General features: G+C 39.7%; 1 protein-coding gene across 1 annotated transcript in view; it reads right to left on the bottom strand.

The window, feature by feature from the left end:
- The window catches only part of PLCB4 (phospholipase C beta 4), a 423,084-nt gene that overhangs the window by 148,483 nt on the left and 247,756 nt on the right, over nucleotides 1-26,845 (bottom strand). Inside the window, exon 3 of the mRNA XM_068565571.1 lies at nucleotides 15,239-15,337. Coding sequence (XP_068421672.1) covers nucleotides 15,239-15,322 — 84 coding nt within the window. The 5' untranslated portion in view covers nucleotides 15,323-15,337. The remainder of the gene's footprint in view (nucleotides 1-15,238; nucleotides 15,338-26,845) is intronic.

Below are 26,845 nucleotides of genomic sequence, written 5' to 3'. Positions count from 1 at the left end.
TAGGTATTATCACCCCCATTTTCCTGACAAGGAAGCTGTGGCTTAGTGCCTAGTGGGTTTAAGACTGGCTCATGGTCACATCTCTTGAGCAGCAAAGCCCAAGTGGAAGCTATTTCTGTTTAACTCCAAACCCATGCCCTTAACCAACTATGTGTACTTCAAACTCTTCAAGAAAGAGTTCTCTGGCAAAGATTTTACCCTAAATACCACTTAGTACAAACCCTTTATTTGCAAACAATATCCTGGCAACTTGGCTCTGCTGAGCATCCAAAAACTAGGCTCCTTTTTGCATCTCACCAAAGTTGAGAGAATCATCTGCCCTTTTAGGTACTTGGAAGAAGACAATCCACAGTAGGAAAGCACTGGAGGCAGCAGCAAAACTGTCCTCAGGGTGACTCTTTAGTAGAAAGAGTATATTGGCTTACATTCCTGGGAAGCTATTCTAGCTCAACCCATCCACTTCATTAAATGTTTTGATGAGGCAGGATTTCAGAGCAATTGCCTACTATTTATGGTTTTAAGAATAAGCAGTTTAAAAACCATGTGTTTCTTATTAATTTATCAGAATCAATATTCAGTATTAAAAGACAGGTTTCCCTGCTGAGGATATTTTATGTCTATTTCTATTGATTGAATGGAAATGTAATAGCACAGGGAACTCTATTCAATATTCTGTAATAACCTATATGGGAAAAGAATCTGAAAAAGAATGGAAATATGTATATGTATAACTGAATCACTTAGCTGTACACCTGAAACTAACACAGCATTGTAAATCAACTATACTCCAATAGAAAATAAAAATTAAATTAAAAACATAAGTTCATCACATTGTAAATCAACTATACTTCAATAAAAAATTTTATAAGTAGGTAAATAAAAATTAAAAATTAAAAGTAAATAAAAGATTTCATTAAAAAAAGGAAATGTAAAAAAAAAAAAGCAAAGAAAGGAAATATTATATTCCTTTCATATAGTACATTTTATCTAGCTGTGTGGGGTCTTCTCCCCCCAAAATGTAAAGACTAAAAAAGTCCTGCTTAGTACTTTTTTATCCTTAAATGCTGATTTTCACTGATTCTAAGGTAGAGGTATTAGTGTTTTTAGGGTTGCTTATGAGGCAATTATTTGCTCTTAGGGGCAAATAAATGAAAAATAATCTTTTGCCCATCCTCATTTCTTTAGCAGAATCCAATTAAGAACTCCTGGCTGTAGTAATATAATAATTATGGCCTTAAATAGATAAAGCAAATCGGTGACTAAAAGAGTTAAACAGCCTTCATTAAGGAACTTCAGAAAGTTTTTTTTCAATAGGTAGTTTGTTTTTTTTTTTTTTTTTCAATCATACATATTTCCCCAAAAAATGTTTCTTTGTGTAGGGGAGGAATAAGATTTCCTTGACCTACTTAGGGTCCCTGGCTGGGTCTGAAAATTAAACTGACAAAACAGATCAGCAGGAGAAAAGCATATAAATGTATTTAATATAAGTTTTAGGTGACCTGGGAGCCTTCATAAGAAAACGAGGACTAGAACTGTTAAGCTTGAGTATTTTTGCGCTGGGTTTGCGGAAGAGTAGACAGTTGTGGAGAAATATGAGAGTCAAGGAGTATGAGGTAAGTGTAATAAACTGGGAGGGGGGGACTTCAGAAGGCCTGTTTGTTCAAATTCTTCTCAGAACCCCTTTTTCTTCAGAAGATAAGGATGTCCCTTTTGTCCAGGAGTAGGAAGCACACCTCTCACATGTGGGTTTTAGGACCTGTTTCAGAGGAGAGGAGGGGAGTAGATGGGAAGGTCAGACTGACCTTCCTGCTTCTGCTGTTTTCTCAAACTCCCTCACCTTAAAGTATTCAATATACTAAAGGTGCCATATTTGGGGCTGGCATATTCTGAACCCCATCATTTGCAAATGGCAGCCATTCCAAGATGTCAAGTCATCGTACTGATAGCTGTGCTTCCTGTGTGTTCTCTTCATCAATACATCAGTTCTGGAGACTGGCTCTGTCCGTGATTACATGTTGGGTAGCAGGCAATTTCTTAACTGATTTAAGCTTCTCTTTCCCCACCTGTATAATGTGGAAAACAATCTCATTTAATCCTCACAACCACCTGCGGGTTTAAAGAGATGACTGACGTCAAGTGCTTAGCACTGTGCCTGGTACCTAGAAGAGCTCAATAAAATCTAATAGGTTCAAGTCCTCTGGAAAAAGAAAAGTCTCTTTTAGTCTCTTCCCCTGTTTATCTGAATTGCCTGTTTGGGGAGACTAGTTGTGAAGAACTTTAAATGGATTTAATTTCTTTTTTTCTTTTTCCTTCTAAGGAAGTCTAAAACTCCTTCCCTTGCCCTATGCCTAGTGGTTCTTAAATTCGAGCTGCATCAGGATCACCCAGAGGGCTCTTAAAACACAAACTGTGGGAGGGAGACGCAAGAGGGAGGGGATATGGGGATATATGTATATGTATAACTGATTCACTTTGTTATAAAGCAGAAACTAACACACCATTGTAAAGCAATTATACTCCAATAAAGATGTTAAAAAACAAACAAACAAACACAAACTGTTGGAGTCCACCTGCAGTTTCCATTCCCGATTCAGTAGGTCCGGGGTGGAGCCTGTCATTGGCACTTCTAACAAGTTCTGCATGTGCAGCTAAGGCTGCTGCAGGGATCACACTTTGAGAACCACTTCAGGCTAGCTAGCATGGCATCTTTCAGCTCAGCCTGTGAACAGTTATGTCACCTCAGGTGAGGTGTTTAACCATGTTAAGCCTTGATTTTGTAATCTGTAAAATGAGGTCACAAAGACCCACCTAACAACAGGGTTCTTAGGAGGCTTGAATGAAATAATGTCTGTAGAGCATTTACACAATGATACCATTTGTAGAGCACCTGGTGAGGGTTCACAGTGGCAGATATTTCTACTGCAAGTGAGGTAGGAGGTAGATGGGCCCTGGCTGGACAGCTGGTATTTACCAAGTGAAGTAAAATTAGAGTTTTGTTTTCCTTAGACACGCCAAGGACAAAGTTAATGGCAGGAGCTGAGCTCTGCTGGAATAAAGAGATAAGATAACCACTCCTGAGGTCAAGGAGAACTCCCTGGACTGCACATGTGTAGAAAGCCTCCTCCAGGGCCAAAAGGGAGAGGGCGCCACCCCATAATAGGTGATCTCAAACCTCCCACAGGCCTCTGTTCTGGAATCCATCTTGGCAAAAACACGCGCATGCATGTTGCAGAGGGTCCTAGGACAGGTGAGGTGTGGAAAAGAAACGAGATGATTGGCCTAAGGTAAACAACGACCTGGAAAAACTGCCCTATATAAACGATTTAACTGCCTCTTTACTGCACTCCTCCTCATTAGGGAGGACGCCCACACCCTTTCTCTTGGGGTGTGCGTCTCTGCCTTGCTTCTGCCTTAAATAAACAGTTTCCCTGTGTGCTCTCCCACAGGTTGTGCTGTGCTAATAATAATACATTTTGCACCTGATTTTACAGTTTTTGCCTCCTTGAAACATTCTTGTTTTCAAATGGGGCAAGAGCCAGGGCCTCTTTGCTTTTAGCCTTTAGCCCCTGGGGGACTAGTGGCTAGAATTCCTGGTTTACATCCAGGTTACTCAGGTTCAATTTCTGGGCAGGGAACTAAAACCCTGCTTTTCAAGACCACTTGCTGCTGTCCCTCTGAGAACATAAGGACTGAAAAGCATCCTCCCTAAAAAGAACCAAAACCAGTAACAACGAAAACATTTATCATCATTTTTAGGAGCAGGGAATTCATTCACATGAAACTGAGTTTAAAAAAAATGCCATTTTCTTACTTGAGAAGGGACTTCAAAATGATTCACTTTAAAATATGCTGTATATGTCATTTGACTGTTCATTTGTTCGCACTTGAATGAACTCCATTAATTCAATGGCCAGGCCACACGCGTGAACAGAGTGTGATCCCAAACAGAATGCAGCCAGGATGTTCTCTGGGCCCCATCGCCATCAGGCTGGAGATCTGCAAGGCTGCACTCATCAACCCTAATTAAAGGATGCCTGACCACAGCCACTGAGCTCCTGCTCCCCTGCAGCTATAGACAAGATTTGAAGGAGCAGATATTGTGCATTTTCCTATTTACACTCAGGTAGAACAAAAGCAATAAAAAACTAGCACTGTCCACCTGAAACTAACATGGTATTGTAAATCAACTATATTTCAATTAAAAACAAATGTTAAAGACAAAGAAGAACAAGCACTGTCATTTTAGCCACTTAATTTTAACTAAATTCTTTAGCATAGCAGTAATACTCCAGAGACCTAAGTACTCCTCAGCTAGCTCCTTATATTTGATTTATTCATTATTTATACACTTTCTTTTTGTGTTGTATTGCTTCATTTTGTTTTCACCAGCTCCTTGTAAATCGAACGCCAGCCCGGATTTCCTTCTCTAGCTTCCTAGTGGATGCATGTCTCATCTTCCCACAAATAAGTCCTTCCTGCACCCTTGAACAGCATGAATCTCAGGTATTAGAGTTTTCCATGAGACTGACTCAGACACCATTTCATGGGTGAGATGCTTCTATTCCTCCAGGGAATAGAGTTATCTTATACCTTTGTGAAGAAATGAAGAAATGTAAACCCAAAGAAACTTCACAGAGAGGGAAAAAACATAAAAGTGAGAAGAGTAAGCAGAAACAAACAAACAAAACTGGAGCATCTTAGACAAGAGTGACTGATTATGCAGCAAAAGCCAATACAGTTATAGAGAAAAGGGAACAAAACTGAGGATGACTAAACTGAAAATTTAATAATATATTCATAAGGGAAAATGACTGAGCTAAAAGTAATTACCTGAAAGTATCATCATCACCATCCAAACTAATTTGTTATTCATTTCTATGTATCATTATTCGTCTTCTAAACTAGGTGTCTGCAGACCACAGCCCTGTTTTTGAAAATAAAATTTTCTTGGAACACAGCCCATTCATTCATTTACGGATTGTTGAATGTTCTATGACTGCTTTTGTGCTACAAAGCTAAGTAGTTGTGACAGAGACCCTATGGCTTGCAAAACCTAAAATATTTAATATCTGGTCCTTTACAGAAAAAGTGTGTTGACCCCTGTTCTGTGCCTTTTCAATGCAAGATGATTGATTACATAAAGAGTACCTACAATAACCGTGGTTGATTGCAGAGAGGGACACACTCCTTCACCCCTCCCTGAATCTCGCTGCTCGCAAGGTGACTTTGCAGCCCCTCCCAATGTCCCCACTTAACTTTGGTCTAGAGCATGCAGCAGAAACTCGGCTGTGTGCAGGAAAGGACAAAGTGCTTGCAGGAGGATGACAGACCAGGTGGGATGGAGATGAGAGGGTCCTGCTAAGACCATCCTAAATCGACCAGCAAACACTTGAGTGTGCCCATTCCAGCCCAGATGGCTGACCCACAGATTGAAAGACTACATAAATGGTTGCTGTCCTAAACCACTGAAGGGAATTAGAACATGCCATCCCAATATATGCCACTTTGCATATGGATTATTCTGAGCCGAAGGCAATTGAGAATTAACAAATGCAGAAAGAAACCTGGTCAGAGCTACCCTTATCTAATTAAAGCAGAAACTTCTGAGAAATAAAGACTTCCATATAGCCCCCCTCCAGGGAGTTTTGTGTCCATGAAGAAGAAAGTCAGCACCAAGATGTGTCTGCACAAACCTTACTTAAAATAACCCTGATCTTCCATTAGTTTCACCATGTATTTACCATCCCACAATTTTCTGCCCCTATAAGCCCACTAAGCTCACTAAGGCAGGTGAAAGGACTTGCTCAAGGTCATAACTTTAAATGTCAGGGTCAAGGCTCAAATCAGAGTCTTTTGTCTTCAAGTCCACTTACTTCCCAGAATTTTGCAAACCATACAGACCTTTCCTTAAACACCTCCTGCTTGGATGACAATGGGCTCTAAGCTTTGGGGGTCTGAGAGCACAGATAACGCTATTAGCACTGTTATTTCAAAGGCTGTTCTAGAGGAAGGAACAGGCCCAGGAGTTCTTGTAAAACCCCGGCTGATGCTAGCTCTTGCAGCTTTGGATTGTTTCAATGTGATTAAGTGATTAAGTGTTCAGGCTCTGGCCACACCTTTCTTACCATATGAGGAAGAATTCACAAGATGATGATGAAGAGAGAGGTAACTGAAGGCAGGTGGGTGTAGAATCATAGGATCCTTAGATGAAATATAATACATACTCCTCAGACCCACCTACCTTCCTAGCTCCCCTTTTCTAGCACAGAGATATTAAGAAAATTGCCTGTAGAGATACACCAAGAAAAAGTAAGGACTAAGATTCCAGCTCACCTTCCTTAAATTAAACTTCTGGTGTTCTCTAACCGTACTCTGTACCTCCGGTGTGCACTTTGCACCCCGCCCCTTACAAATCCATTCTCTGCACAGCTACCAAAGTAACTGTCACCAGAACGTAAACCAGATCACGTCAGTCCCTGTTGAAAATGGCTTCCCATAACACTCAGAAAGAAATCCAAGCTCCCCATCCCGGTCCTATGACCACTGAGTCTCATACTCAAATGTGCATCCAAGTCTCTTAGAGGACTAGTTAAAACATACACTGCTGGGCCCATTCCCGGAGTTTCTGATTCATCTATGAGATGGGCCTGAGAACCTGCATTTCTGATAAAGTTCTAGGTGATGCTGTTGATGCTGGTTTGGGGACCACACTTTCAGAACTGCTGCTGTACGCGATGAGGCTTCCGCCTACTTCTAAGACTTCTGTTCATACCATGCCCCTGCTCACGACGCCCGCCCCAGCCAGGATGCCAACAGCAGCCCTGGGAGTGGAGGACGGAGGAAGGAACAAAATGCATCCCTTTGTTCATCCTCTTGGGTAGTTTACTATGTTTGTCAATTCTCTTTTTGCGCAGTTTATTTTTAACTAAAACTTATGTGATTTCTGTATATGCAAAATGCTTCCGGGGTACAACAGAACATACAGTGATAAGTACCGTTCATTTCATGAAGAAGAACCACATAAGCACATCCATAAATTACCCCTTCTCTGACATTCTCTTTGCCAGCATCAGAGCCCACCAGCTTCCTGGGCTGGAAATCCCAACCTTGTTTTACACTTCTTACTCTCCCTCACCTTCTACATCCACCAGGTTAGAAAATCCTCTAATTCATTTCCATCCTCCATCCCTCCTCTTATTTCCCATGTGTCTGAATGACTGTCTATCCAGCCATCCAATCCCACCTCTACCCTCCCAGACACAAATAATCAGCCAGACCCACTTTCCAGTCATATTCAGACCTCACTCTTTCCTGCTAAAAAATATCCATCGAAGGATCCCTAGAGCCTTCAGGATCTAGTGCCAGTGCTTGGGCTGGAAAGTAAAGCATTTATGGTGGGACACTGCTCATCTCTGCAGCTGCAGCTCCTGCCTTCACCACCTGCCCTCCTACCCCAGCCAGACAAGCCACTCCCCCCATCCCACACCCATGCCCTTGCAGGAGCTCGGACTGTCCCCTCATCTTAGCTGTGCTTTGATCTGCTAATGGACTCACCCACCAAGACCCAGACCGAAGGGGGCTTGCTCTCTGAGGCCTCCTCGGTCAGTCCCCTGGACCCACTGCCCACCCTGGTCTCCTCACCCCACAAGGGGTACAATCTGCCACTTTCCTCATTGCAATGTGACTGTGGGGGGAAAGCACAGGGGTGAGGGTGGTAGGACATCTGGGGCCACATGCTGAGGGCCTGCAGTATCAAACCAAGACATCTGGATGTAATTTGGTGGACAATAAAGTGATATAACACATTTTTTGTTTTGTTTTAAATGTCCAGTTCTAGTAGGGACTGGAGCTTGAAGAAAGCAGGACTCATGGCAAGACAGCGAATAACTGAACTAATTATCCACCAGGCACACGTAGTAATATTGATAGGTTCCTTAGGACAACAACTCAGAAATGGAACGCCATTTAACTCATTTCCCTACTTTTCTTCCTCTCCCTTCCAAATGTGAAATCACATTATTTTTGGTTTTGTGATTGGCTTTAAATAATAGACAGAAGCCTCTATTTCATGCACCGTCAACTGACTACCAACATTTCCTCCCACTGAGAATATTAAGCCTCTGGTTTTTCCTCTGTGTCTCCAACTAGTTCTCCTTTCCAAGATCTGTCTGTACCCTTACTTTGCACTGACAAAGTTAATAGATTTTTCATTCTGTTTTGTCAATAATAATTAAATATTTTGTCTACCATTAGGTTGACTCTAAACATTGAAAGACTAATAAATATGATCATAATTGTTATCATTATGATGACTCTGTAAGTATCTTTCACTGTAAATACAAATAATGTGCTACAATTCAACTTTCTACTTTTTGAGCTGGATATCCTAACTCTGTGGGTACAATTGAGTTTAAATCACCCAAAACTGGGAATGAGATAAAAAGATGGCTATGTATCCTTTCCACGTTATACAGGAACACTGTCTAGAGACCCATCCAAGGCTGATTTATTTCTCTAGAAGAATGCCCCTTTGTTTGACTTATTATTTACTGTAGTTTAGGGCCCAGATTTTCTGAAGTTAGCTAGATAAGTTGCAGCCATTTTTTGTTCTATAAGGGATGCATGTGATTTGTGTCTGGTAGAAAAGACAACCTCAGGGGTTACAGTTTTATTACCCTCCAGGGCAGTAACTGGTTTTGTATCTAACTGACAAAGCTTGTTGCAGCTTTCCTCTCCTCTTTTCCTCCAGTGCTCTTACAACTAGACTTATCATCCTGCTGGTGTCCTCACTGAGGAGCTAAATAAATCTTTCAGTCAAAATACTTTCTATGAGGATGTGTTTTTAGTTTTTTGCAAATTACACTTGTCAAATTGTTTGCTTCACTGATGTGCAGCCTGGGGTATGTAGGGTGCCTGGGCCTTTTGGAGCTTCACTGAGTGCCCTACAGTTTGGTTTCAGAACTGCCTTGGAAAGAGGCCAAGTTCAGCCTGTCCCACTTGGCCTCACTTTAGCTTTTATTGATGCTGTACTTCCATATTCCTCTGGGATTGGCAACTACCATAACTGTTTCTGTTTTCCTGGCGGCAGTTGTGAGCACCAAGGGGCTCCGTTTATGTGTGTGTGCATAGGAGAGGTTTGGGGATGGCGAGTTTGCGGGGGGGTGGTTAGTAATAAAGACCAAGGCTTTGCCAGAAAAGGGCACTCCAACCCGGCAGCCTGCCTCAGATACAAAATCCCACAGGTGAGGAAAAGGGGCAGCCCAACCCAAGCTGGGAATTGGGATGTGGGGTGGGGGGGAGGGGAGTCAGCTATAAAACATTCAAATCTCTGCTCTGGCTGCCACTAAGAAGACGTGGCTGATGAAACTGCAGACCCCAGTTAAGCAAACTGAGAGCTCTTTCTGCGTGCTGGGGAAAGAGGATGGTATTCTAAAATCTGGTTGTAATTTAAGCTAATTGTCTAGAAAACTGTGCTGTCCAATAAGAGAGCCACCAGCCACATGTTGCTATGTAAGCTTTAAGTAAAATTAATTAAGATAAAACCTCAGTTCCTCAGTCACACTGGCCACTTTTGTTGTTGTTGTTGTTTTGTTTGTTTGTTTTCCAAATGCCAAACTGAATTAATTTTGCTAAAGAGAAACTCTTGCACTCTAAGAAAAATAAGTGCAGGCTAGATTTTGTGCACAGGTGGGGGAAAAAGCCCTGAGATTACCAACTGTGCATCACAATCCTCTTCACATGTGGTAACAGGCAGCCCAGATACAGACCATGTCCATCACTGCAAAGTTCTGCTGGTGACCACTTCTCTAGAAGGACGACAAACCACTTTTTCTTTCAAGGGAGAAAGGTCTTTAAAATTTTTGTGTGTTTAAGTATATCCATTGCCCTTCAAAGTTACGCAAAAGCAGAGGTCTCAGGAGAGTCTGGATGGGAGAGTTTCAGCTGGACAAGGAACCACACTGCTCAGGATGAGAAGGGACCAGAATTTCCCGTTTTCCTCCTTGGTTTGAGAGGGAGTTTTTTTTTTTTTTTTTTGTCTGTTTGTTTTTAATTGGAATAAGAGGCATATGGGAAAAAGGAAAAGGGTGTATTAGAAAAGGATTCTGAGGGAGAGATCAAAAAAGAAAAGAAACAGCAACATGCTTCTTGGTGGAAGAGTGGGGCAAAAAAGAAGGCAATGAGAGAGACACCTGTTGCCCCGGCTGACCTCTGAAATTTATTCCTCATGATATCTATTGTCTCCTGTTGCACGCTGTAATTCTCCTCTGCTACCACCAAATTTTTAATAAAAGCCTATTTCACACAACATCCTTGTTCCTGAGGTTCGGTGATATAATGGGTTTAGGCAGAGAAATAAACTAGAGCAGGGAACAGTCCTGGGAACAGAGAAGTAAGAAGGCATTGAGGAGCTGAGTGATCACAAGGCAGCTGTAGGCACCTAGGAATTCTAGGAAAGGCTGGGGAGAGCCCTGAATAGCCAGGGGATGGGGTCTTCAGCCCTTTAATAAGGACATGAAAGGCAAGTCAGGATGCCAGTTGAGTTAGAGACATTTGGGCTGCATGTGTGTTAAAAAGCACTGCTGTTTCTCTCCTCTGTGATAGAAAAATGTCTAAAGATTTTTACATCACTTGTTGTACCACTTAGGAAACGAAATATATTTTTCATGTAAGTAACTTAAAAGTCAAGTAAAGTTAGATAAAAACAGCTTTCAAAGTGGCAGGAGAATACAATCAGAGGCTACAATGCAGGCTGCAGTTCCTGAAATTTTGGGCCACCTCAAAAGAAATCCCTCAGCAGAAATAATAAAATAATGCTTAAATACAGTTGCACTAGTTGCATTTATTGGCAAAATAATACATATTTTTAAAACAGTGGCTAGTAAATACTATTTTTTTCTGACCTAGTGAATGCTCACCCACTGATTAAAACACTTCCCTGCCTTCTTTAAACCGATACGTAGAACACAATTTAATGTTTACCCGATCCTTCAGACTGTCATGATGTTAGTTGCCATATGGTGCTGAAGGCGTTTATGCCCCTTCACAAATGGTCCCTTTGCCGTGGCACTTTTGGGATGATCAGGTTGTGTTTTCTCTAATTCCTGTTCCTCCCACTTGCTGTCAGCTGTCATTTCTCCCTGCTGTTCATGCAAAAAACTGTAGAAACAAAACTTCTCTGCTTATATTTGGTGCCTTGAATATTGTAATGGCTGTGACTCCAAAGAACTAAATCTTACAGGATAGGGAAATACAGTTGAACCTTGAACAACGTAAGGTTTTAGGGCTGCTAACCCCAGTGCAGTTGAAAATCTGAATATAACTTTTACAGTCAACCCTCCATATCCGTGGTTCCACATCTGCTGATTCAGCCAACTGCGGATTGTGCGGTACTGTGGTAGGTATTTATTGAAAAAAATCCGTATAAAAGTGGACCACGCAGTTCAAACCTGTGTTGCTCAAAGGTCAACTGTAATAAGAACAACTGGCTACAGCCCCATTTGAAACACTATTTGGCTTTCTGGTTTGAAAATTAATAAAGGGAAACCTTACTAAAATGGAGTCAGGAGGCCAGAAGGAGGAGCTCTCACAAGGTACCACTGGACATCAACTACGGGAAGAATTGTCAGCTAAAGACCCCAGAGAAGAATCATCAATAGGAAAGAATCATCAATTACAGGCCCCCAAAAGGAAAAGATGTGCATGGCATCTCCCACAAGATACTGACTAGCCCAGCAACTCAGCCCCTGACTAACCCACCAGCTCCCTGAACTCACACTTTTCTCCAATGGATTTTTGTTCAAAACAACCCCTCCTGACTTCCTCCTTTTTCTCTCTACAATAATGTTCCCCTCCTTTGTTCTATGGACTTGTCTATGGCTTTTGCTATAGCTTGCTTGTCCCAAATTGCAAATCCTCTGCTATTCCTAAATAAACCCATTTTTGCTGATAAAATAACTGTTTTATTTTTAAGGTCAACACCAGTTTGATATGTTTTATGAAGAGACATTATTTACTTTATGAAGCTAAAAATTTTTTGCTTATAATCCTAGTAAAATAGCACTTAAGAAAGTTGAAAGCTTAGCGAGATTGTATTTAATACTTGTTAAGATTTCTTTCCTTCTAGCTTTACCTCATTTTCAGAGGAAGCTGGAAGAAAAGTAAATGTCTTTAGAAGGGCAAGTCATCAGTATTTTCTAAATATAAATGAGTTATGATGATTAATAACCAAAAAAAAAAAAAAATCATGAGAAATATAAATGATTCAATGATGATAAACCTCCAGTTCATCAAATCACATTTCACTTTATCAAAAAAAAGTACTCTTTCTCTAATTGGTTTCTGCTTATATGACAGCAGAAGAGATACTCAGCCAGTGATTACATTTAATCTCTTCAAAATAACCTTCTCTGAGGAACTGGAAGCCAGGAAGTATTTTTTAATTATCCTATAGATTTCCAGAGCCTGGGAAACTGCCTCAGAAAACCGCAAATCTTTTGGGAGACTCTAGCAGATTCAAGGAGAGATGTCACTCGCCAGCTTATAATGAAGGGCAATGGCCATCATAACGGTGGCATTGGTACTCAACCTAGACCTGACTTACCTGGGAGAAAAGGCTTGGAAATGCCTCTAAGTTAGCCCTTGGCCTTCTTTGCCAAGTTGTGTAAAGTGGACAAAAGTAGTCAAGTGCACTTTCGTTGCATTCGGCTTGAACTCTATCAAATTGTTGATATTGATAATTTTTAATTTAAAAGATGAAAATTTTATATGATTTACCCTAATATTTTGAATGTGTTGAAGTACAGATTTCCACACAGGTCTCAAGGACCTCTCACCATTTCAATTATCAAGAAAATGAACAAATTATAATAAAACCAAACTGAGTTGGGATCAATTGTATCTAAAATCCCTTTTATTTTTAACAACATCTTTGAGTATAATTGCCTTACAATGGTGTGTTAGTTTCTGCTTTATAACAAGGTGAATCAGTTATACATATATCCCCATATCTCCTCCCTCTTGCGTCTCCCTCCCATCCTCTCTATCCCACCCCTCTAGGTGGTCACAAAGCACCAAGCTGATCTCCCTGTGCTATGCGGTTGCTTCCCACTAGCTATCTATTTACATTTGGTAGTGTATATATGTCCATGCCACTCTCTCACTTCATCCCAGCTTACCCTTCCCCCTCCCCCTGTCCTCAATTCCATTCTCTACATCTGCATCTTCCTGTCCTCCCCCTAGGTTCTTCATAACCATTTTTTTTTATTCCATATATATGTGTTAGCATACGGTATTTGTTTTTCTCTTTCTGACTTACTTCACTCTGTATGACAGACTCTAGGTCCATCCACCTCACTACAAATAATTCAATTTTGTTTCTTTTTATGACTGAGTAATATTCCATTGTATATATGTGCCACATCTTCTTTATCCATTCATCTGTTGATGGACACTTAGGTTGCTTCCATGTCCTTTAAAATCCCTTTTGATACTAGATATTTACAGTGAATTTGGCCATTGTAGGCATTCTGCTAGTCCCTGGAGAGAAAAGATAAGTAAAATATGGTCCTTGACCTCAAGAAACTCAGAGTATACTAGGAAAGACAAAAACATTAAATGAAATGTGAGTGCAGTGTAGTATGTGCAAGGGTAGTTTAGTGGTAGCACAAAGGAGTGATCAATTCTTATCAAATGGGTCAAGGGAGATATCAAAGAGTAAAGATTTCTCATCTGGGTTCTGAAGGATAAATAGGAGTTTTCCAGTCAAACAAGGAGGGATAAGTGCTTTTCAGGAAAAGGCAGCAGTAAGCACAAAGCTTGAAATAGAATAGTTTATTGGGGGATTTTAGGTGTATTATTAGGGTTAAAGCAGAGAGTGTTTGTAGAAAACTGGTGGGGAATGAGGCTGTAGAATTAGGCAGGAGCCAAATTATGGAAGACCTTGTATTTCATTCTGATGAGTCGCCTTTATCCTACAAGAGGGAGTCATGGAAGCATTTTAAATAGAGGAAGAAGAGGTTCTGATTTGTATTTTCAAGATTACTCTATGACGACAACTATGGAAGAGGAAAAACAATTAGAAAAAAGACTAGAAGAACTGCAAAAGAGTTAACAGCGGTTGCCTCCAGGTGGTAGAAAATTGTTTTGTTTCTTCTTATAGCAGAATGCTGTTCTTTCAGGGAAGCAGTAAAGTTTCAGTAGTATAGATAGCTGTCACCACAATACTTTAACTCAATATGAAGAATACTGACCACATTTGGGTCCATCCTTTGCCTTTCTCAATTCTGTTTACACAAAACAACTATGGTATAAATCTAGAGAGTATTATGATACATATTTTGGAAAAACCAAGTCAACCAGTTAGTGAGTTGTGTCAGCCCACACACCTCACGAAAAGGCCTGATGATCTGAACCCCTGGGAGGCCACCACAATGAGCCACATACATTCCACTGATTTTGAAAGGAACCAACTGTGACTCTGCATGAAGTCTGAACAAGTTTTGCATCTTACTTCGCCTTAGAGGCAACACAGTATCATCACATACCCCTCCACAAGTCATCTCAAATTCAAGTAAATTCTTAAGAAAAACAACACGTTAACAATGCAAAGGAGGATTCCACTCTCCGTCCTAAACCTTCTGAACAGACTGGTGGCCCTAAACCCCTGGTTTCTAGAAAGCCAGGAGCTATCGCCCCCTTGCAAGGCCACAAGCAATAAATAATCGAAGCAGAGGCGTGCAAAGCTTTGGTCAAACTGATGTCTATAAACGAGACGAGCAAAGCACGTGACCAGCACAAAGTCCAATCACTACTACATTTATGACAAATAGAAAGTGTTATGAGGAAAGCCTGCCAGAAGCACTTCATTAAGCAAAAACTATTACTCCATGAAACTCATCTGTAAAACAAGCATAATAATGGCAACAATCTTATAAGGTTATTATAAGGAATTGAACAAATAATACACAGGAAGTGCTTAGAAAGTTGTCTGGCACACAGTAAGCACATAATAATTTATAGTATCATCATTATTATTATATCTGGCACAGGGAGAGTGCTCAGTAAATTATAGTATTATCATTATTATTATATCTCATAACTTTGACTCTTTCCAACTATTCCAACTTATAAATCTCCAGGATGTTCTTACTTATGTCAAAGACTATTTACTCAATACTGTGATTAAAATGAATTAATTATAAGAATGTTTTGAGAGAAACGATTAATAACACTTCTTTACCTCTTCATATCTGTCAAAAACTGCTCCTTCTTGCAAAAACGAAGGAACTTCCTTCTGCCAATTAAATTCATAAGGTTTGGCCATGATTATATTTAAGACCTGAAAATGAAAAAGGGTATCTCATTAGTGAACACAATTAAAAAACAAGTGAAGATCAAAGGTTAGTCATTTGATATTTACGTGTTTGCAAAAGCTTTTCTTCATACACATGGACTAAGTCCATAAATTGTCTTTTTTTTTTCTTCTTCCCTTCATCTGACCCTGAATTCCCTTCTCCTGCTTGTTTGATGATCATTTGGTGATTGTTTGGGAAGCTTCCCCCTTCCTCTTCAAATCCTATAAAATAATTATGTATATATAAAATCTGATGTCATCAGATAAAAGAAAGAAACCATACACCTAAACCTACATATAGCAGAGGACTGCTGCAAAGAGCGAGAAGTTCTACAAGACTCCACTACAAGATGAGCTCATGGCCAGGGGGAGTCGACAGGTGATGTGGCTGTAGAATCAAGTAGGAGTAGCTGTAATTTTTATTTCTCTTGGTCCTCTCTTTAGCCCTCTCTCACCCCCTCCTCCCTTGGGCCATGCAGTGAACAACAGAATGTCTGCTTTGTAGCATAGGCAGTGAGTATGACATTGAAGGGAGACTGGCATTGTCCAGAGTGGCTGCCTACACTTAGGAAGAACTGGGTGTTCCTTTTACCCACCCTTCTTAGCATCCTGCACCATGGTGTGCATGCAATAGCTGTAAACAGGGCGTCTTAAATGAAAAGGATCACCAATTAGAATCACCAAATATTTGAGCAATGCAAAGAACACGGAAGGCAGACACCAAACACAGTACAGAGGGAGGAAAGAGTGCATTCTCATCCCAAAACACAATTAACTACAGATTCTAGAAATTTTAAAAAGATTGTTATAGTCAAACTCCTAATAAATAGGTGACCTGCACTGTAGAGAGAATTCATATGAAGTGCTGAGTCAAGGAATTCTCACAGAATACAACACAAAAAGAAACAGAAAGCATGACTGAAAAATTTAGAGAGATGGAAAATGGAAACAGAAGATTCAAAAACCACCTTATAGAAGGATGTCTTCTATTAGAAGGAGAGAAAGTAAAGCCAATGGAAAGATGGGAACAATTAAAGGAATAGTAGAACATTTCTGAAATCTGAATATTTGTACTCTCAGTGTGAAAAAATCCAGTGATGCAGTAGGTGTAAACGGGGGAAAAAGATACACACACCTAAACATTCCTTGAGGTAACTAAGAACAAACAATATGAAGAGAAGCTATGAAATTTCTCAGAGATGCATGGAGAAAAGACAATTTAGAATTGAATGGCAATCAGCATGGAATCAGGCACACCATCAGAGTATTACACATGAGAAGACAACGGAGCAATAACTGCAAAGTTTTGAGGGAAAGTAACTGTGGACTAGAAACTCTGTGACCAATGAAATAATGGTTTAATTGTTAGGAGAAGATAGATTTACAGACTTTCAAGGTATCAAAAAGGTTTAATAACCTACTCTGAAAGAGTTAATGTATTATATATTCTGTCAATAAGAACAAGAAATATAGAAAAATAAGAGATATGGGAAGTAAGGTTGGAAGAAAGGAAGGAAGGGGAAAGGAAGGAGAAAGGAAGGAAGAAAGGAAGAAAGAAAGAAGAAAAACGTTTAAAAAAGAGACAAATTTTACTCTTAAGTCTTGTGTATTATACAAAAAGAAAAAAATGAAAAGAAAAAGATATAGAAATTACAATCTAGCATCCAAATTCCAGATTATATCAACACAGGTAGGTGCTGGAGGGAAGGAAATATGGAACAAAGGGACGTAAAAAACATTTTAGGGAGTGCAATATAGGTAGTTAAAACTCTAGATATTGGCAGAAAAATAGAAGATCAATTATAAGTGTTAAAAATTTAAGAATTTTCCTAATAGAAAATTTTAAATGGAAAGTATAACTTGCAGATAAATGCGGGAAAAAATAGAAGGAAGAAATGTGAGCCTCCTTTAAAAAGGAAACAGATAAAAGATGCGGGAAGGGAGGGGAAAAAACGAAGAACACACAATAACTGGAAAACACAAAGTAAAATGACAATATATTACTAACTATAATAATTATGAATTGGTTAAATCCACTTATAAAAGACAGAGGCTGTCAAATTAGGCAACATTATAGTTGTTTACCAGAAATATTTATAAAATAAAAACTATATAGGAAGTTTGAAAATGAAGGGATGAAAAGAATAGATAACAGGCACACGCTGGGAAAGGAACAGATGTAACACTAATAATATTAGACAAAATAGACATCAAGGAAAAAAGCAAGAGACAGTGATAAGTCATATTAAGAGAAGGGGTGATCAAAATTATTTAAGTCATTAATATTAGATATGTGACCACACAGCATCAAAACATAGATTGAAAAACTGAAAATACAAAGAGAAACAGGCAAAGTCACAAACATATTAGGAGATAATGATTCTCAGAAATTAATGGAAGAATATTGAGGATTTGAAAATCACACAAATTTAACCAAAACAATTTAAATGACTCAAGTTAACATAATTTAAATATATTACTTAATGAGTTTAGCATCCCCCCACACACATATATCTTTCCTTCATTCTCTCTTTGTACCCGGCTTCCCCAAACACATATAACAATCTCAAAATCTGATCATGATTAGGCCACAGAGAAAATCTCAGTACTTTTCAAGAGTCAGAAATTACAGTGGCCATGCTTACTGACCATGACTAGGCCAACTTATAAATTAACGACAGAGAGTGTGTAAAACCTACACACATAGGAATTAAACATAAACATACACACTTCTAAATAATTCTTGACTTGAGCAGAATAGTCAAAGCAGAAATTATAAACTTCTTAGAAACGAAAGATGGGAGTACTATATATACATTAAAACCTAACCCCAAATAGTAAAACAATGACTGGTAAAAGTTAATTATTTTCTGAATATGCATATATTAGATAAAATTTGGCAGGTGTTGGGGAGAGAGACAGAGAGAGAGTTGGGGTAGGAAGGAGGATGAGGAAGAACCATAAACTCACAATATCCATGGTGAAAGGTAGAGTGTAAATACAGAGAGAAGGTGAACACCGACCGTAAGAGATACTATGTATAACTTTAACCAAAATATTTGAAAACTTAAAGTGGATGTTTTTCAAAGTTAAAATAAATTTGGCTCAACAAATGAGCAGGACGCTTAAACAGACCAGTGATCTTGGGAGAAATTGAAAAAAATAGTAAAAGATTAGGCCCAGATGGTTTTACAGGTGAGTTCTACCAAATCTTCTAGGAAAAGGTAAATCCTGTGTACCTACATTTTTCTAGGACATAAAAAAATAAAATAAAATAAAGTTACTACCCAACTCATTTCACAAGTCCCTTATCAGACCCTGACAACGACACCACAAAGGGTTAATAAGAAACCAACCAACCAACCAACCAACCCTAGAGCTTATCCTCACAGAGAAAAACCTCTGGTAAAATATAAACCAATCTATTCCAGAAAGTTACTGAAAGAATAATTTGGGATGTTTCCACACTGAAAACAATCAATGTGATTCACTAAGGAGCAAAGTCTAATACGTGCACACATTACAAGATGATGTGAAGCTGAACGTGAAAAGTCTCTAACACATACCATTACATGAAAACCACGTTTTTGCAGCAAGCCATGCAATGATATGGAATAGGAACAGTGTGACACCACTTACCTAAATACACAGCCACAGAATGACATGAACAGTGTAGTAAAAACACACACACACACACACACAAGGCAAAACTATATATTTTTCTAGGTAAATATTCGTACATACAAATAAATTATTAAAAAGTTTGGAAAGAACCTTGCAAATTTATGACTCTGCTTACTTCTGGGGAGGGAACAAAGCTTGGGGCTGAAAGTCAAGATATCTTTCCTGTTATCTCTGTCCTGGACTTTTTTATTATGGGAATATATTCCTGCATTCATGTGCTGCTTGTGTAAATAAAAAAGAATGTAAATTTCAAAAGGGAAAAAAAAAAAGTTGAAATCACACAGATAGGCAGACACATGAATCTTTAGTCCCAAATAATTTAAAGCAGACGAAGAGCACATTAGGTCACGTTTCAAGATAGCTTCTTCACAATGGCAACCATTGGTGTTTGAAGGAGAAACTCATCCAATATTTATTCCTGACCAGGCTAAAAACTGATGAAAGCATGAAGGGCATTCTAACCAGCCCAGACTGAGGCAGGAAGCAGCCCTCCATTCATCAGTACCAAGGCCTCGCATGGAAAGCCAAGGCAGACAAGCCATGCCAGTGGGAGAAGAGAGTCCATCCGTGAGTAGGCTGGTCCATGTCTCAGTCTCCCACAATGGCTGTGACTGGGTCTCTCTTCCTCTCTCTCTCTGCTTCTCTGTTCCTCTTCGTCTGCCTCTCTCTGTGTCTTTCCATGCCCATTTCTCAGTGTCCACACACACAGTCCCTCCACCCAAGGCAGTGTCAAAGCAAGCTTCTAGTGCAATGATGTGCATTCCTGCCTTCTATGTCGTAAAACAGATCTGCAGAGAAAAACGGACCTGCAGACCCCCCTCAGGCTGTCATGGGCGTGTTGTTCAGTTATCTATAATAAGATGAGTCAACTACAGGGACCTAAGTGTTAGCATTAAAGAAGGATGAAGAAACAACATGGTGGCTTCCCCGGTGGGTGAAACACCTCTCCTCTGCAGGCCTTTATGTGTTCTATGATCTTTCCACTCCTGCCAACCATCCCTTTCCATATTTCCTTTGGTTTTATTTTAAAGGAAATAGCAACAAGGGGCTTGCGATATGAAATGCTCATACCAAAAATGAAATTAAAAGACAGCTTATATCAACTTGTATCATCTTTCATTGGTTTAACTCCGGTTCTCCCAGGATCTTTTCAGTAAAAGGACACATGGCAGATGTCCTCAGTACATGATGTTTCTCCGATTTCACTACTATCCTTACTACTAAAATATTCATTCTACCTTGGGTACTAATTTCATCATAATGGTCTAATTATGTGAAGGATGTTGGTGGGGGCTAATGCAAAGAGGAGGGTAATTGTGACCTTAATCTCTAAACAGGTTGACAGTGTAGGTAGGAGCTCATCTCACTGCTTACTTATCCTGAGCTCTGGATTTCTGAACAAGTTAAGTGGCATTTCAGAAAAATGACATTGGAGTATCCTGAATTTTCCCAATTTTAAACAGGATTGGGGGAAGGGGGACTGCTCCTTGAACTGTCTCGGAAATACTTCCTCAGATCTGGCATTAGGGCCAGCGGCTGGCTTATTTTATGTAGATGGTACAACTATGACCTGCAGAGCAGAAAACACTGGCCCAGCCAGTCATGTTTAATAGCAGTTTGATCGAGGTAATTGATTATTAAACGGGAATAAATGAGGTATGTGTCACAATCCAAATGACTCCAGAAAAAATTAAAGGGACAAATAGTTACTTCTTTTAAAAGTCAGGGAGCGGGGAACTGGCCACTCTTTTTGCAATGATCTCAAAGCTCCACCCACAGCTAACTGATAAAAAAACAAAAAGCAAACAAAATACAAAACGCTTTCACTGCCATGCCAAAGTCTCCTCTCCTCAAATTCTCTGGCTGGCCTTCTAAGGTCTCATTTACAAGATACTTCATGGTTCAGTTGTCTCCTGGAAGAACATTACCTCACCCCACAGAGCCCACAGGAAAGCGTCCTTCTTAAGGAACACGGCAAGTAAAGGAGAATTTACACAAAGAATGGATATAGAACTCAGTACCTTTTCCAGAGTAAACACCTTGAGCGGCTACTGGCTACTGGAGGGAGGCCAGTGGGCTTTTAAATAGTCTCATTGTTTCTAAATTCTTACGCAACTGGAATGGATTAGCTGTTACATTGGCTACAGAGGAAAAACTCCCAGGGTTGCAGGGAGGGGACGAGAGAGAGGGGGAGTCCCTAGAAGACCTTGTTTCAGAGCAAGTGGCAAAAAGCTCCTTCTAAAGATGATGAGGGACTGAAAGCGTTAGTGGGGAGGATCACCAGGGAGCTCAGGCCGGCTGTGGAGTTCCAAATACTCAAGGAGGATGTGCCCATCACCCAAGAAGATGGCTTTCCATCCACTCACCCATTCAGTTGGGGTGAACCGAGGAAGGACAGCTCTTTGTTTGCTGGTCTGCTCTGCTCCGTATCTTTAGATCTGCTGTCTGGTCTCCCTGGCTAGAGGGTGGTCTTCAAAGCTTACCAGACTACCTATCCCAGATATGCTAGCTCAATTATGGAGTCAACACTTCTCCCCAGGCAAGTTGGGTCAAAACTTTGGCAAATAATTTTTTGTTTCTGGACCTATGCCTCATGTTCTGGTAGAGAGCAGACAGGGGGATGTACACGAGATCAGGTATATTTAAGGTCCTGGGTATCGCCGGCTGAATCACGGCCCCCAAAAGATACCTATATCCTAATATCTGAAACCTATAGGCATTACCTTATATAGCAAAAAATGACTTTGCAGATGTGATTAAGTTAAGGATCTTGAAGATGGAGAGATTCTCTTGGATCTTCCCAGGGGGCCCGAAATGCTATCACAAGTGTCCTTACAAAAGGGAGGCAGGGGGAGATTTGACACAGATGAAAGGGGAGGCAATGTGACCACTGAGGCAGAGATTGGAGTGATGCAGCCACAAGTCAAGGAGTGTTGGCAGTCACCAGAAGCTGGAAGAGGCAAGGCACGGGTTCTTCTCTCCAGCCTGGAGGACGTGTGGTCTTGAAGACACCTTGATTTCAGACTTCTGGCCTCCAGAACTATGAGAGAATAAACTTCTGCTGCTTTCAGCCACTAGTTTGTGGTAACTTTTTTAACAGCAGCTCAAGGAAACAAATACAGTGGGCCCACTGAAGCTGGGCATAGCAAGTTGCCAAATCAATCTGAAAAGGAGAAGGGACAGCTCTACCTTGAGGGACGGGCATTCAACATGTGTTTGTTCAACTGAATCGAAGAAAGACAGAAAGAAAAGTAGAATAGAATGTCATCTAGAAATGAACTCAGATGACTCCTGTCCTTCTGTTCCAATGCCCCTTTGAAAAGTAATTTCTATAGTATATCTTTCCCCTGGATCCAAATGCCATTTAACAGTTTTGCACCTCAGCAATAAATACGAACTTTAAATAAACCCTGCAGCTTCCCCCAAGCCAACCAAGACATTCTCCACTTTTTGTTTCTATTTGTGAACAAATGAATTCGTTTGAAAAAGTGCTTGTTTCCACTTGATAACATATAGCTCTCAAGTAAACAAACAGGCACCATGGCTCAGTTATGGATTTTCTTAAGTGAAACTTTTACCTTTTACCTTCCACCTTACAACAAAAAAGTTCCATAAAGAGTTAATCCCTTCCCTATCCAACCATATAAATCCCATTAAACCAAATAACTCATGGCCTTAAATGACCCCATGTTGAGAACAACCAACATTTTTTTCCCAGAACACAGAGGATTGGGATAAAAATTCCACTGACAAAAAGTCAATTAGTTGAATCCATCAAGCACATTTCAACGTCCTGCTCCACAATCTTTAAATAAGGTAATCCTTATATTTCTAAAAACAGAAGTACAGCTACAGCAGATCATCCAGAGCCTTTAAATAAATGGCTTTACTTCAAGTAAGAATTTAATTTGACACTGATATATTGCATCATTAATGACAATTTCTCCATTTGCTAAAAATAACTCCATTTTTATCAAGCCATTAAATAACCTTTTTAAAAAGTATATAAAGGGTGCAGGACTAAGAAAATGATAATAGACAATGTCCAGGGTTGGAGGTAAGGGCATTCTTGTATAGTTTGATGAAAAAGAATTTTGCAATACATTTCTATAGCCTTGAAAATGTATACAAAATCTATGTACAAAGATACTTTCTCACTGCTGTGCTGTTTATGGGAGAAAAAAGTCATCTTTATATGAGCAACAGTAAGCAATTGGTTACATATACGATAGTATTTAAATATTCTGTGCCCATTAAAAATAATGCTTTCAATGAATAGTTCTTTGCTGAACAAGAGCAAATTTAGAATAGTTTCTAAAAATATTCACAACTCTTGTCAAGCAAATACAAATGCTCTCAATATATTATTAAGCAAGTAAAAAAGCTGGTTACAAAATTGTTTGCAAGTATGATCCAAATTTTTATGTTATGTACACGTTCCTTACACACACACAAACACACACACACACTTTTTAATAGAGGAAAAAGACAACACCAAAATATTGTACAAACAGTAGTTACATTGTGGTGACATAATTTTAGGTGATTTTAATTTTTTTAACACTTTCTGTATTTTAACATTTACAGTGATTATAATTTTTATATTCAAGAAAAATGCTGTTGAAAGTAAAGAGAAGATGACATTAAAATTATTTTTTTCACATAAATCAATTTTTATGTCCATGTTTTCCACCAGAATTCCTGGCAAGAACAAATACCAGGAAAAGACTAATATATAAAGCTCTAAAATGTTCTTTTCCTTTCAAGATTTAAAATCTTGACTGTACATCAGGAACCTCACACACACCAGTTATAACTGATTCTTAGGAAGGAGTTACTTAATAATACTGACTAAAACTTGGGTATTAACTCTGAAACTTCTAGTATGCTTATGTTTAGAAATAAAACAGATTATGGTGGTGCTGGATTTAGTCTTTAAGGAATTCTGAACTAAAGAAACTTAAGGCCTTTGCCATGATTCATCTATTAAATTCATCATAAATACATAATAAGTATATTTATTTATTAATAAAACACCACTTGATTCAAAATAATTTCCTGGAGTTTATAAAAGACACAAATTAAATAGGAATAAAATAAAAACAACAAACATCTACTCTTTGACTCTATCTCCCCTGGTCAACATTAATCATACTTAAGAGGTAAACATAATATTCTTAAAACTTAATGATTACAAAATAGATGAGTAAAACTATTAAAATGAATTGCCTTTATAAATTTATTAGGTATAATTATGATTATATTACAGGGTTCATTATATCAGAATTTTACAAAACATGTCTAAAAGATGCTTGACTATCCGGGATATTTAGGATCAGCTTCATTTGAAGATAATGAATAACTGTTAACATATAATTCGGTCTGTAATGACCAGTTTTTAAAGAAACTGGAATATGATGAAGTATATAGTTTCCCAAGAAAAGAACTGATTTGTTTCAAAACATTGTTTGGCTTTCGTGTCCACCTGCAGCAATTCCCTTGGAAATGACTTCTGGGTATACATGGCAGCCCTCCAAGATCCTCTTGAACAAGTTAAGTGGCTGAAATTGTGTTAAAAGTAATTGTCTATGACTATGGTTCTCTGACCTGATAGTGCCTTGCTATTCACCTCTTCCTTCTCAGTTAAGTTTCTCTGAAGGACTCAGGTAGAGACCCGGGTTTAGGGACCAATATTGGTGAAGGAGGATTCCGTGTCAGATGTTCAGAGCAGCAAGTATGAAGCTTTCTGAGGTTCCATTTCCTCAATATTTAGTAAGTCCTTGGCTTAACAGTATTACGGGGAGAGACCTTCAAGATGGCGGAAGAGTAAGATGTGGAGATCACCTTCCTCCCCACAAATACATCAGAAATACATCTACATGTGGAACAACTCCTACAGAACACCTACTGAATGCTGGAAGAAGACCTCAGACTTCCCAAAAGGCAAGAGACTCCCCCACGTACCTGGGAAAGGCAAAAGAAAAAAGAAAAAACAGAGACAAAGGAATAGGGACGGGACCTGCACCCCTGGGAGGAAGATGTGAACAAGGAAACGTTTCCACACACTAGGAAGGCCCTTTGCGGGCGGAGACAGGGTGTGGTGGTGGGGGGGAACCTTCGGAGCCACGGGGGAGAGCACAGCAACAGGGGTGCGGAGGGCAAAGCAGAGAGATTCCCGCACAGAGAATCGGAGCCAACCAGCACTCACCAGCCCAAGAGGCTTGTCTGCTCACCTGCTGGGGCGGGCGGGGGCTGGGAGCTGAGGCTCCAGCTTGGGAGGTCAGATCCCAGGGAGAGGACTGGGGTTGGCTGTGTGAACACAGATTGAAGGGGGCTGGTGCGCCACAGCTAGCCGGGAGGGAGTCCGGGAAAATGTCTGGAGCTGCCGAAGAGGCAAGAGACCATTGTTTCGTGGTGCCTGAGGAGAGAGGATTCAGAGCACCGCCTAAACAAGCTCCAGAGTCGGGCATGAGCCGCGGCTAACAGCGTGGACACCAGAGACGGGCATGAAATGCTAAGGCTGCTGCTGCAGCCACCAAGAAGCCTGGGTGCAAGCACAGGTCACTATCCACACCTCACCTCCCGGGAGCCTGTGCAGCCTGCCACTGCCAGGGTCCCGTGATCCAGGGACAACATCCCTGGGAGAACACACGGCACACCTCAGGCTGCTGCAACGTTACGCCGGCCTCTGCCGCTGCAGGCTTGCCCCACATTCCGTACCCCTCCCTACCCTGGACCTGAGTGAGCCAGAGCCCACTAATCAGCTGCTACTTTAACCCCGTCCTGTCTGAGCGAAGAACAGACGTCCTCAGGCAACCTACAGGCAGAGGCGGGGCCAAATCCAAAGATGAACCCCAGGAGCTGTGCGGACAAAGAAGAGAAAGGGAAATCTCTCCCAGCAGCCTCAGGAGCAGCGGATTAAATCTCCACAATCAACTTGATGTACCTTGCATCTGTGGAATACCTGAATAGATAATGCATAATCCCAAAATTGAGGTGGTGGGCTTTGGGAGCAACAATATATATATATATATATATATTTTTTTTTTTTTTTTTCTTTTTCTCTTTTTGTGAGTGTGTATTTGTATGCTTCTTTGTGTGATTTCGTCTGTATAGCTTTGCTTTTACATTTGTCCTAGGGTTCTGTCTGTCTGTGTTTTTTGTTTGTTTTGTTTTTTGTTTTTGTTTTTTTTTAGTAATTAGCACTTCTTATCATTGGTGGATTTGTTTTTTGGTTTGGTTGTTCTCTTCTTTCTTTCTTTCTTTTTCTTTTTTTATTACTTTTAAAATATTTTATTTTTAATAATAATTGTTTATTTTTTATTTTAATAACTTTAATTTATTTATTTATTTATTTTCATTACAGGAAAAAATCTGTAAAAAATACAAATACATGCAGGTGAAACAATACACTACTTAATAACCAAGAGACCACTGAAGAAATAAAAGAGGAAATCAAAATTACCTAGAAACAAATGACAATGAAAGCATGACAACCCAAAACCTATGGGATTCAGCAAAACCAGTTCTAAGAGGGAAGTTTATAGCAAAACAATCCTACCTCAAGAAACAAGAAACATCTCAAATAAACAACCTAACCTTACCCCTAAAGCAATTAGAGAAAGAAGAACAAAAAAACCCCACAAAGTTAGCAGAGGAAAGAAATCATAAAGATCAGATCAGAAATAAATGAAAAGGAAATGAAGGAAACAGTAGCAAAGATCAATAAAACAAAAAGCTGGTTCTTTGAGAAGATAAACAAAATTGATAAGCCATTAGCCAGACTCATCAAGAAAAAAGGAGAAGACT

The sequence above is a fragment of the Eschrichtius robustus genome, chromosome 16, assembly GCF_028021215.1.
Source record: "Eschrichtius robustus isolate mEscRob2 chromosome 16, mEscRob2.pri, whole genome shotgun sequence".
Taxonomy (NCBI): Eukaryota; Metazoa; Chordata; class Mammalia; order Artiodactyla; family Eschrichtiidae; genus Eschrichtius; species Eschrichtius robustus.
This window is presented reverse-complemented; position numbering and strand designations above follow the sequence as displayed.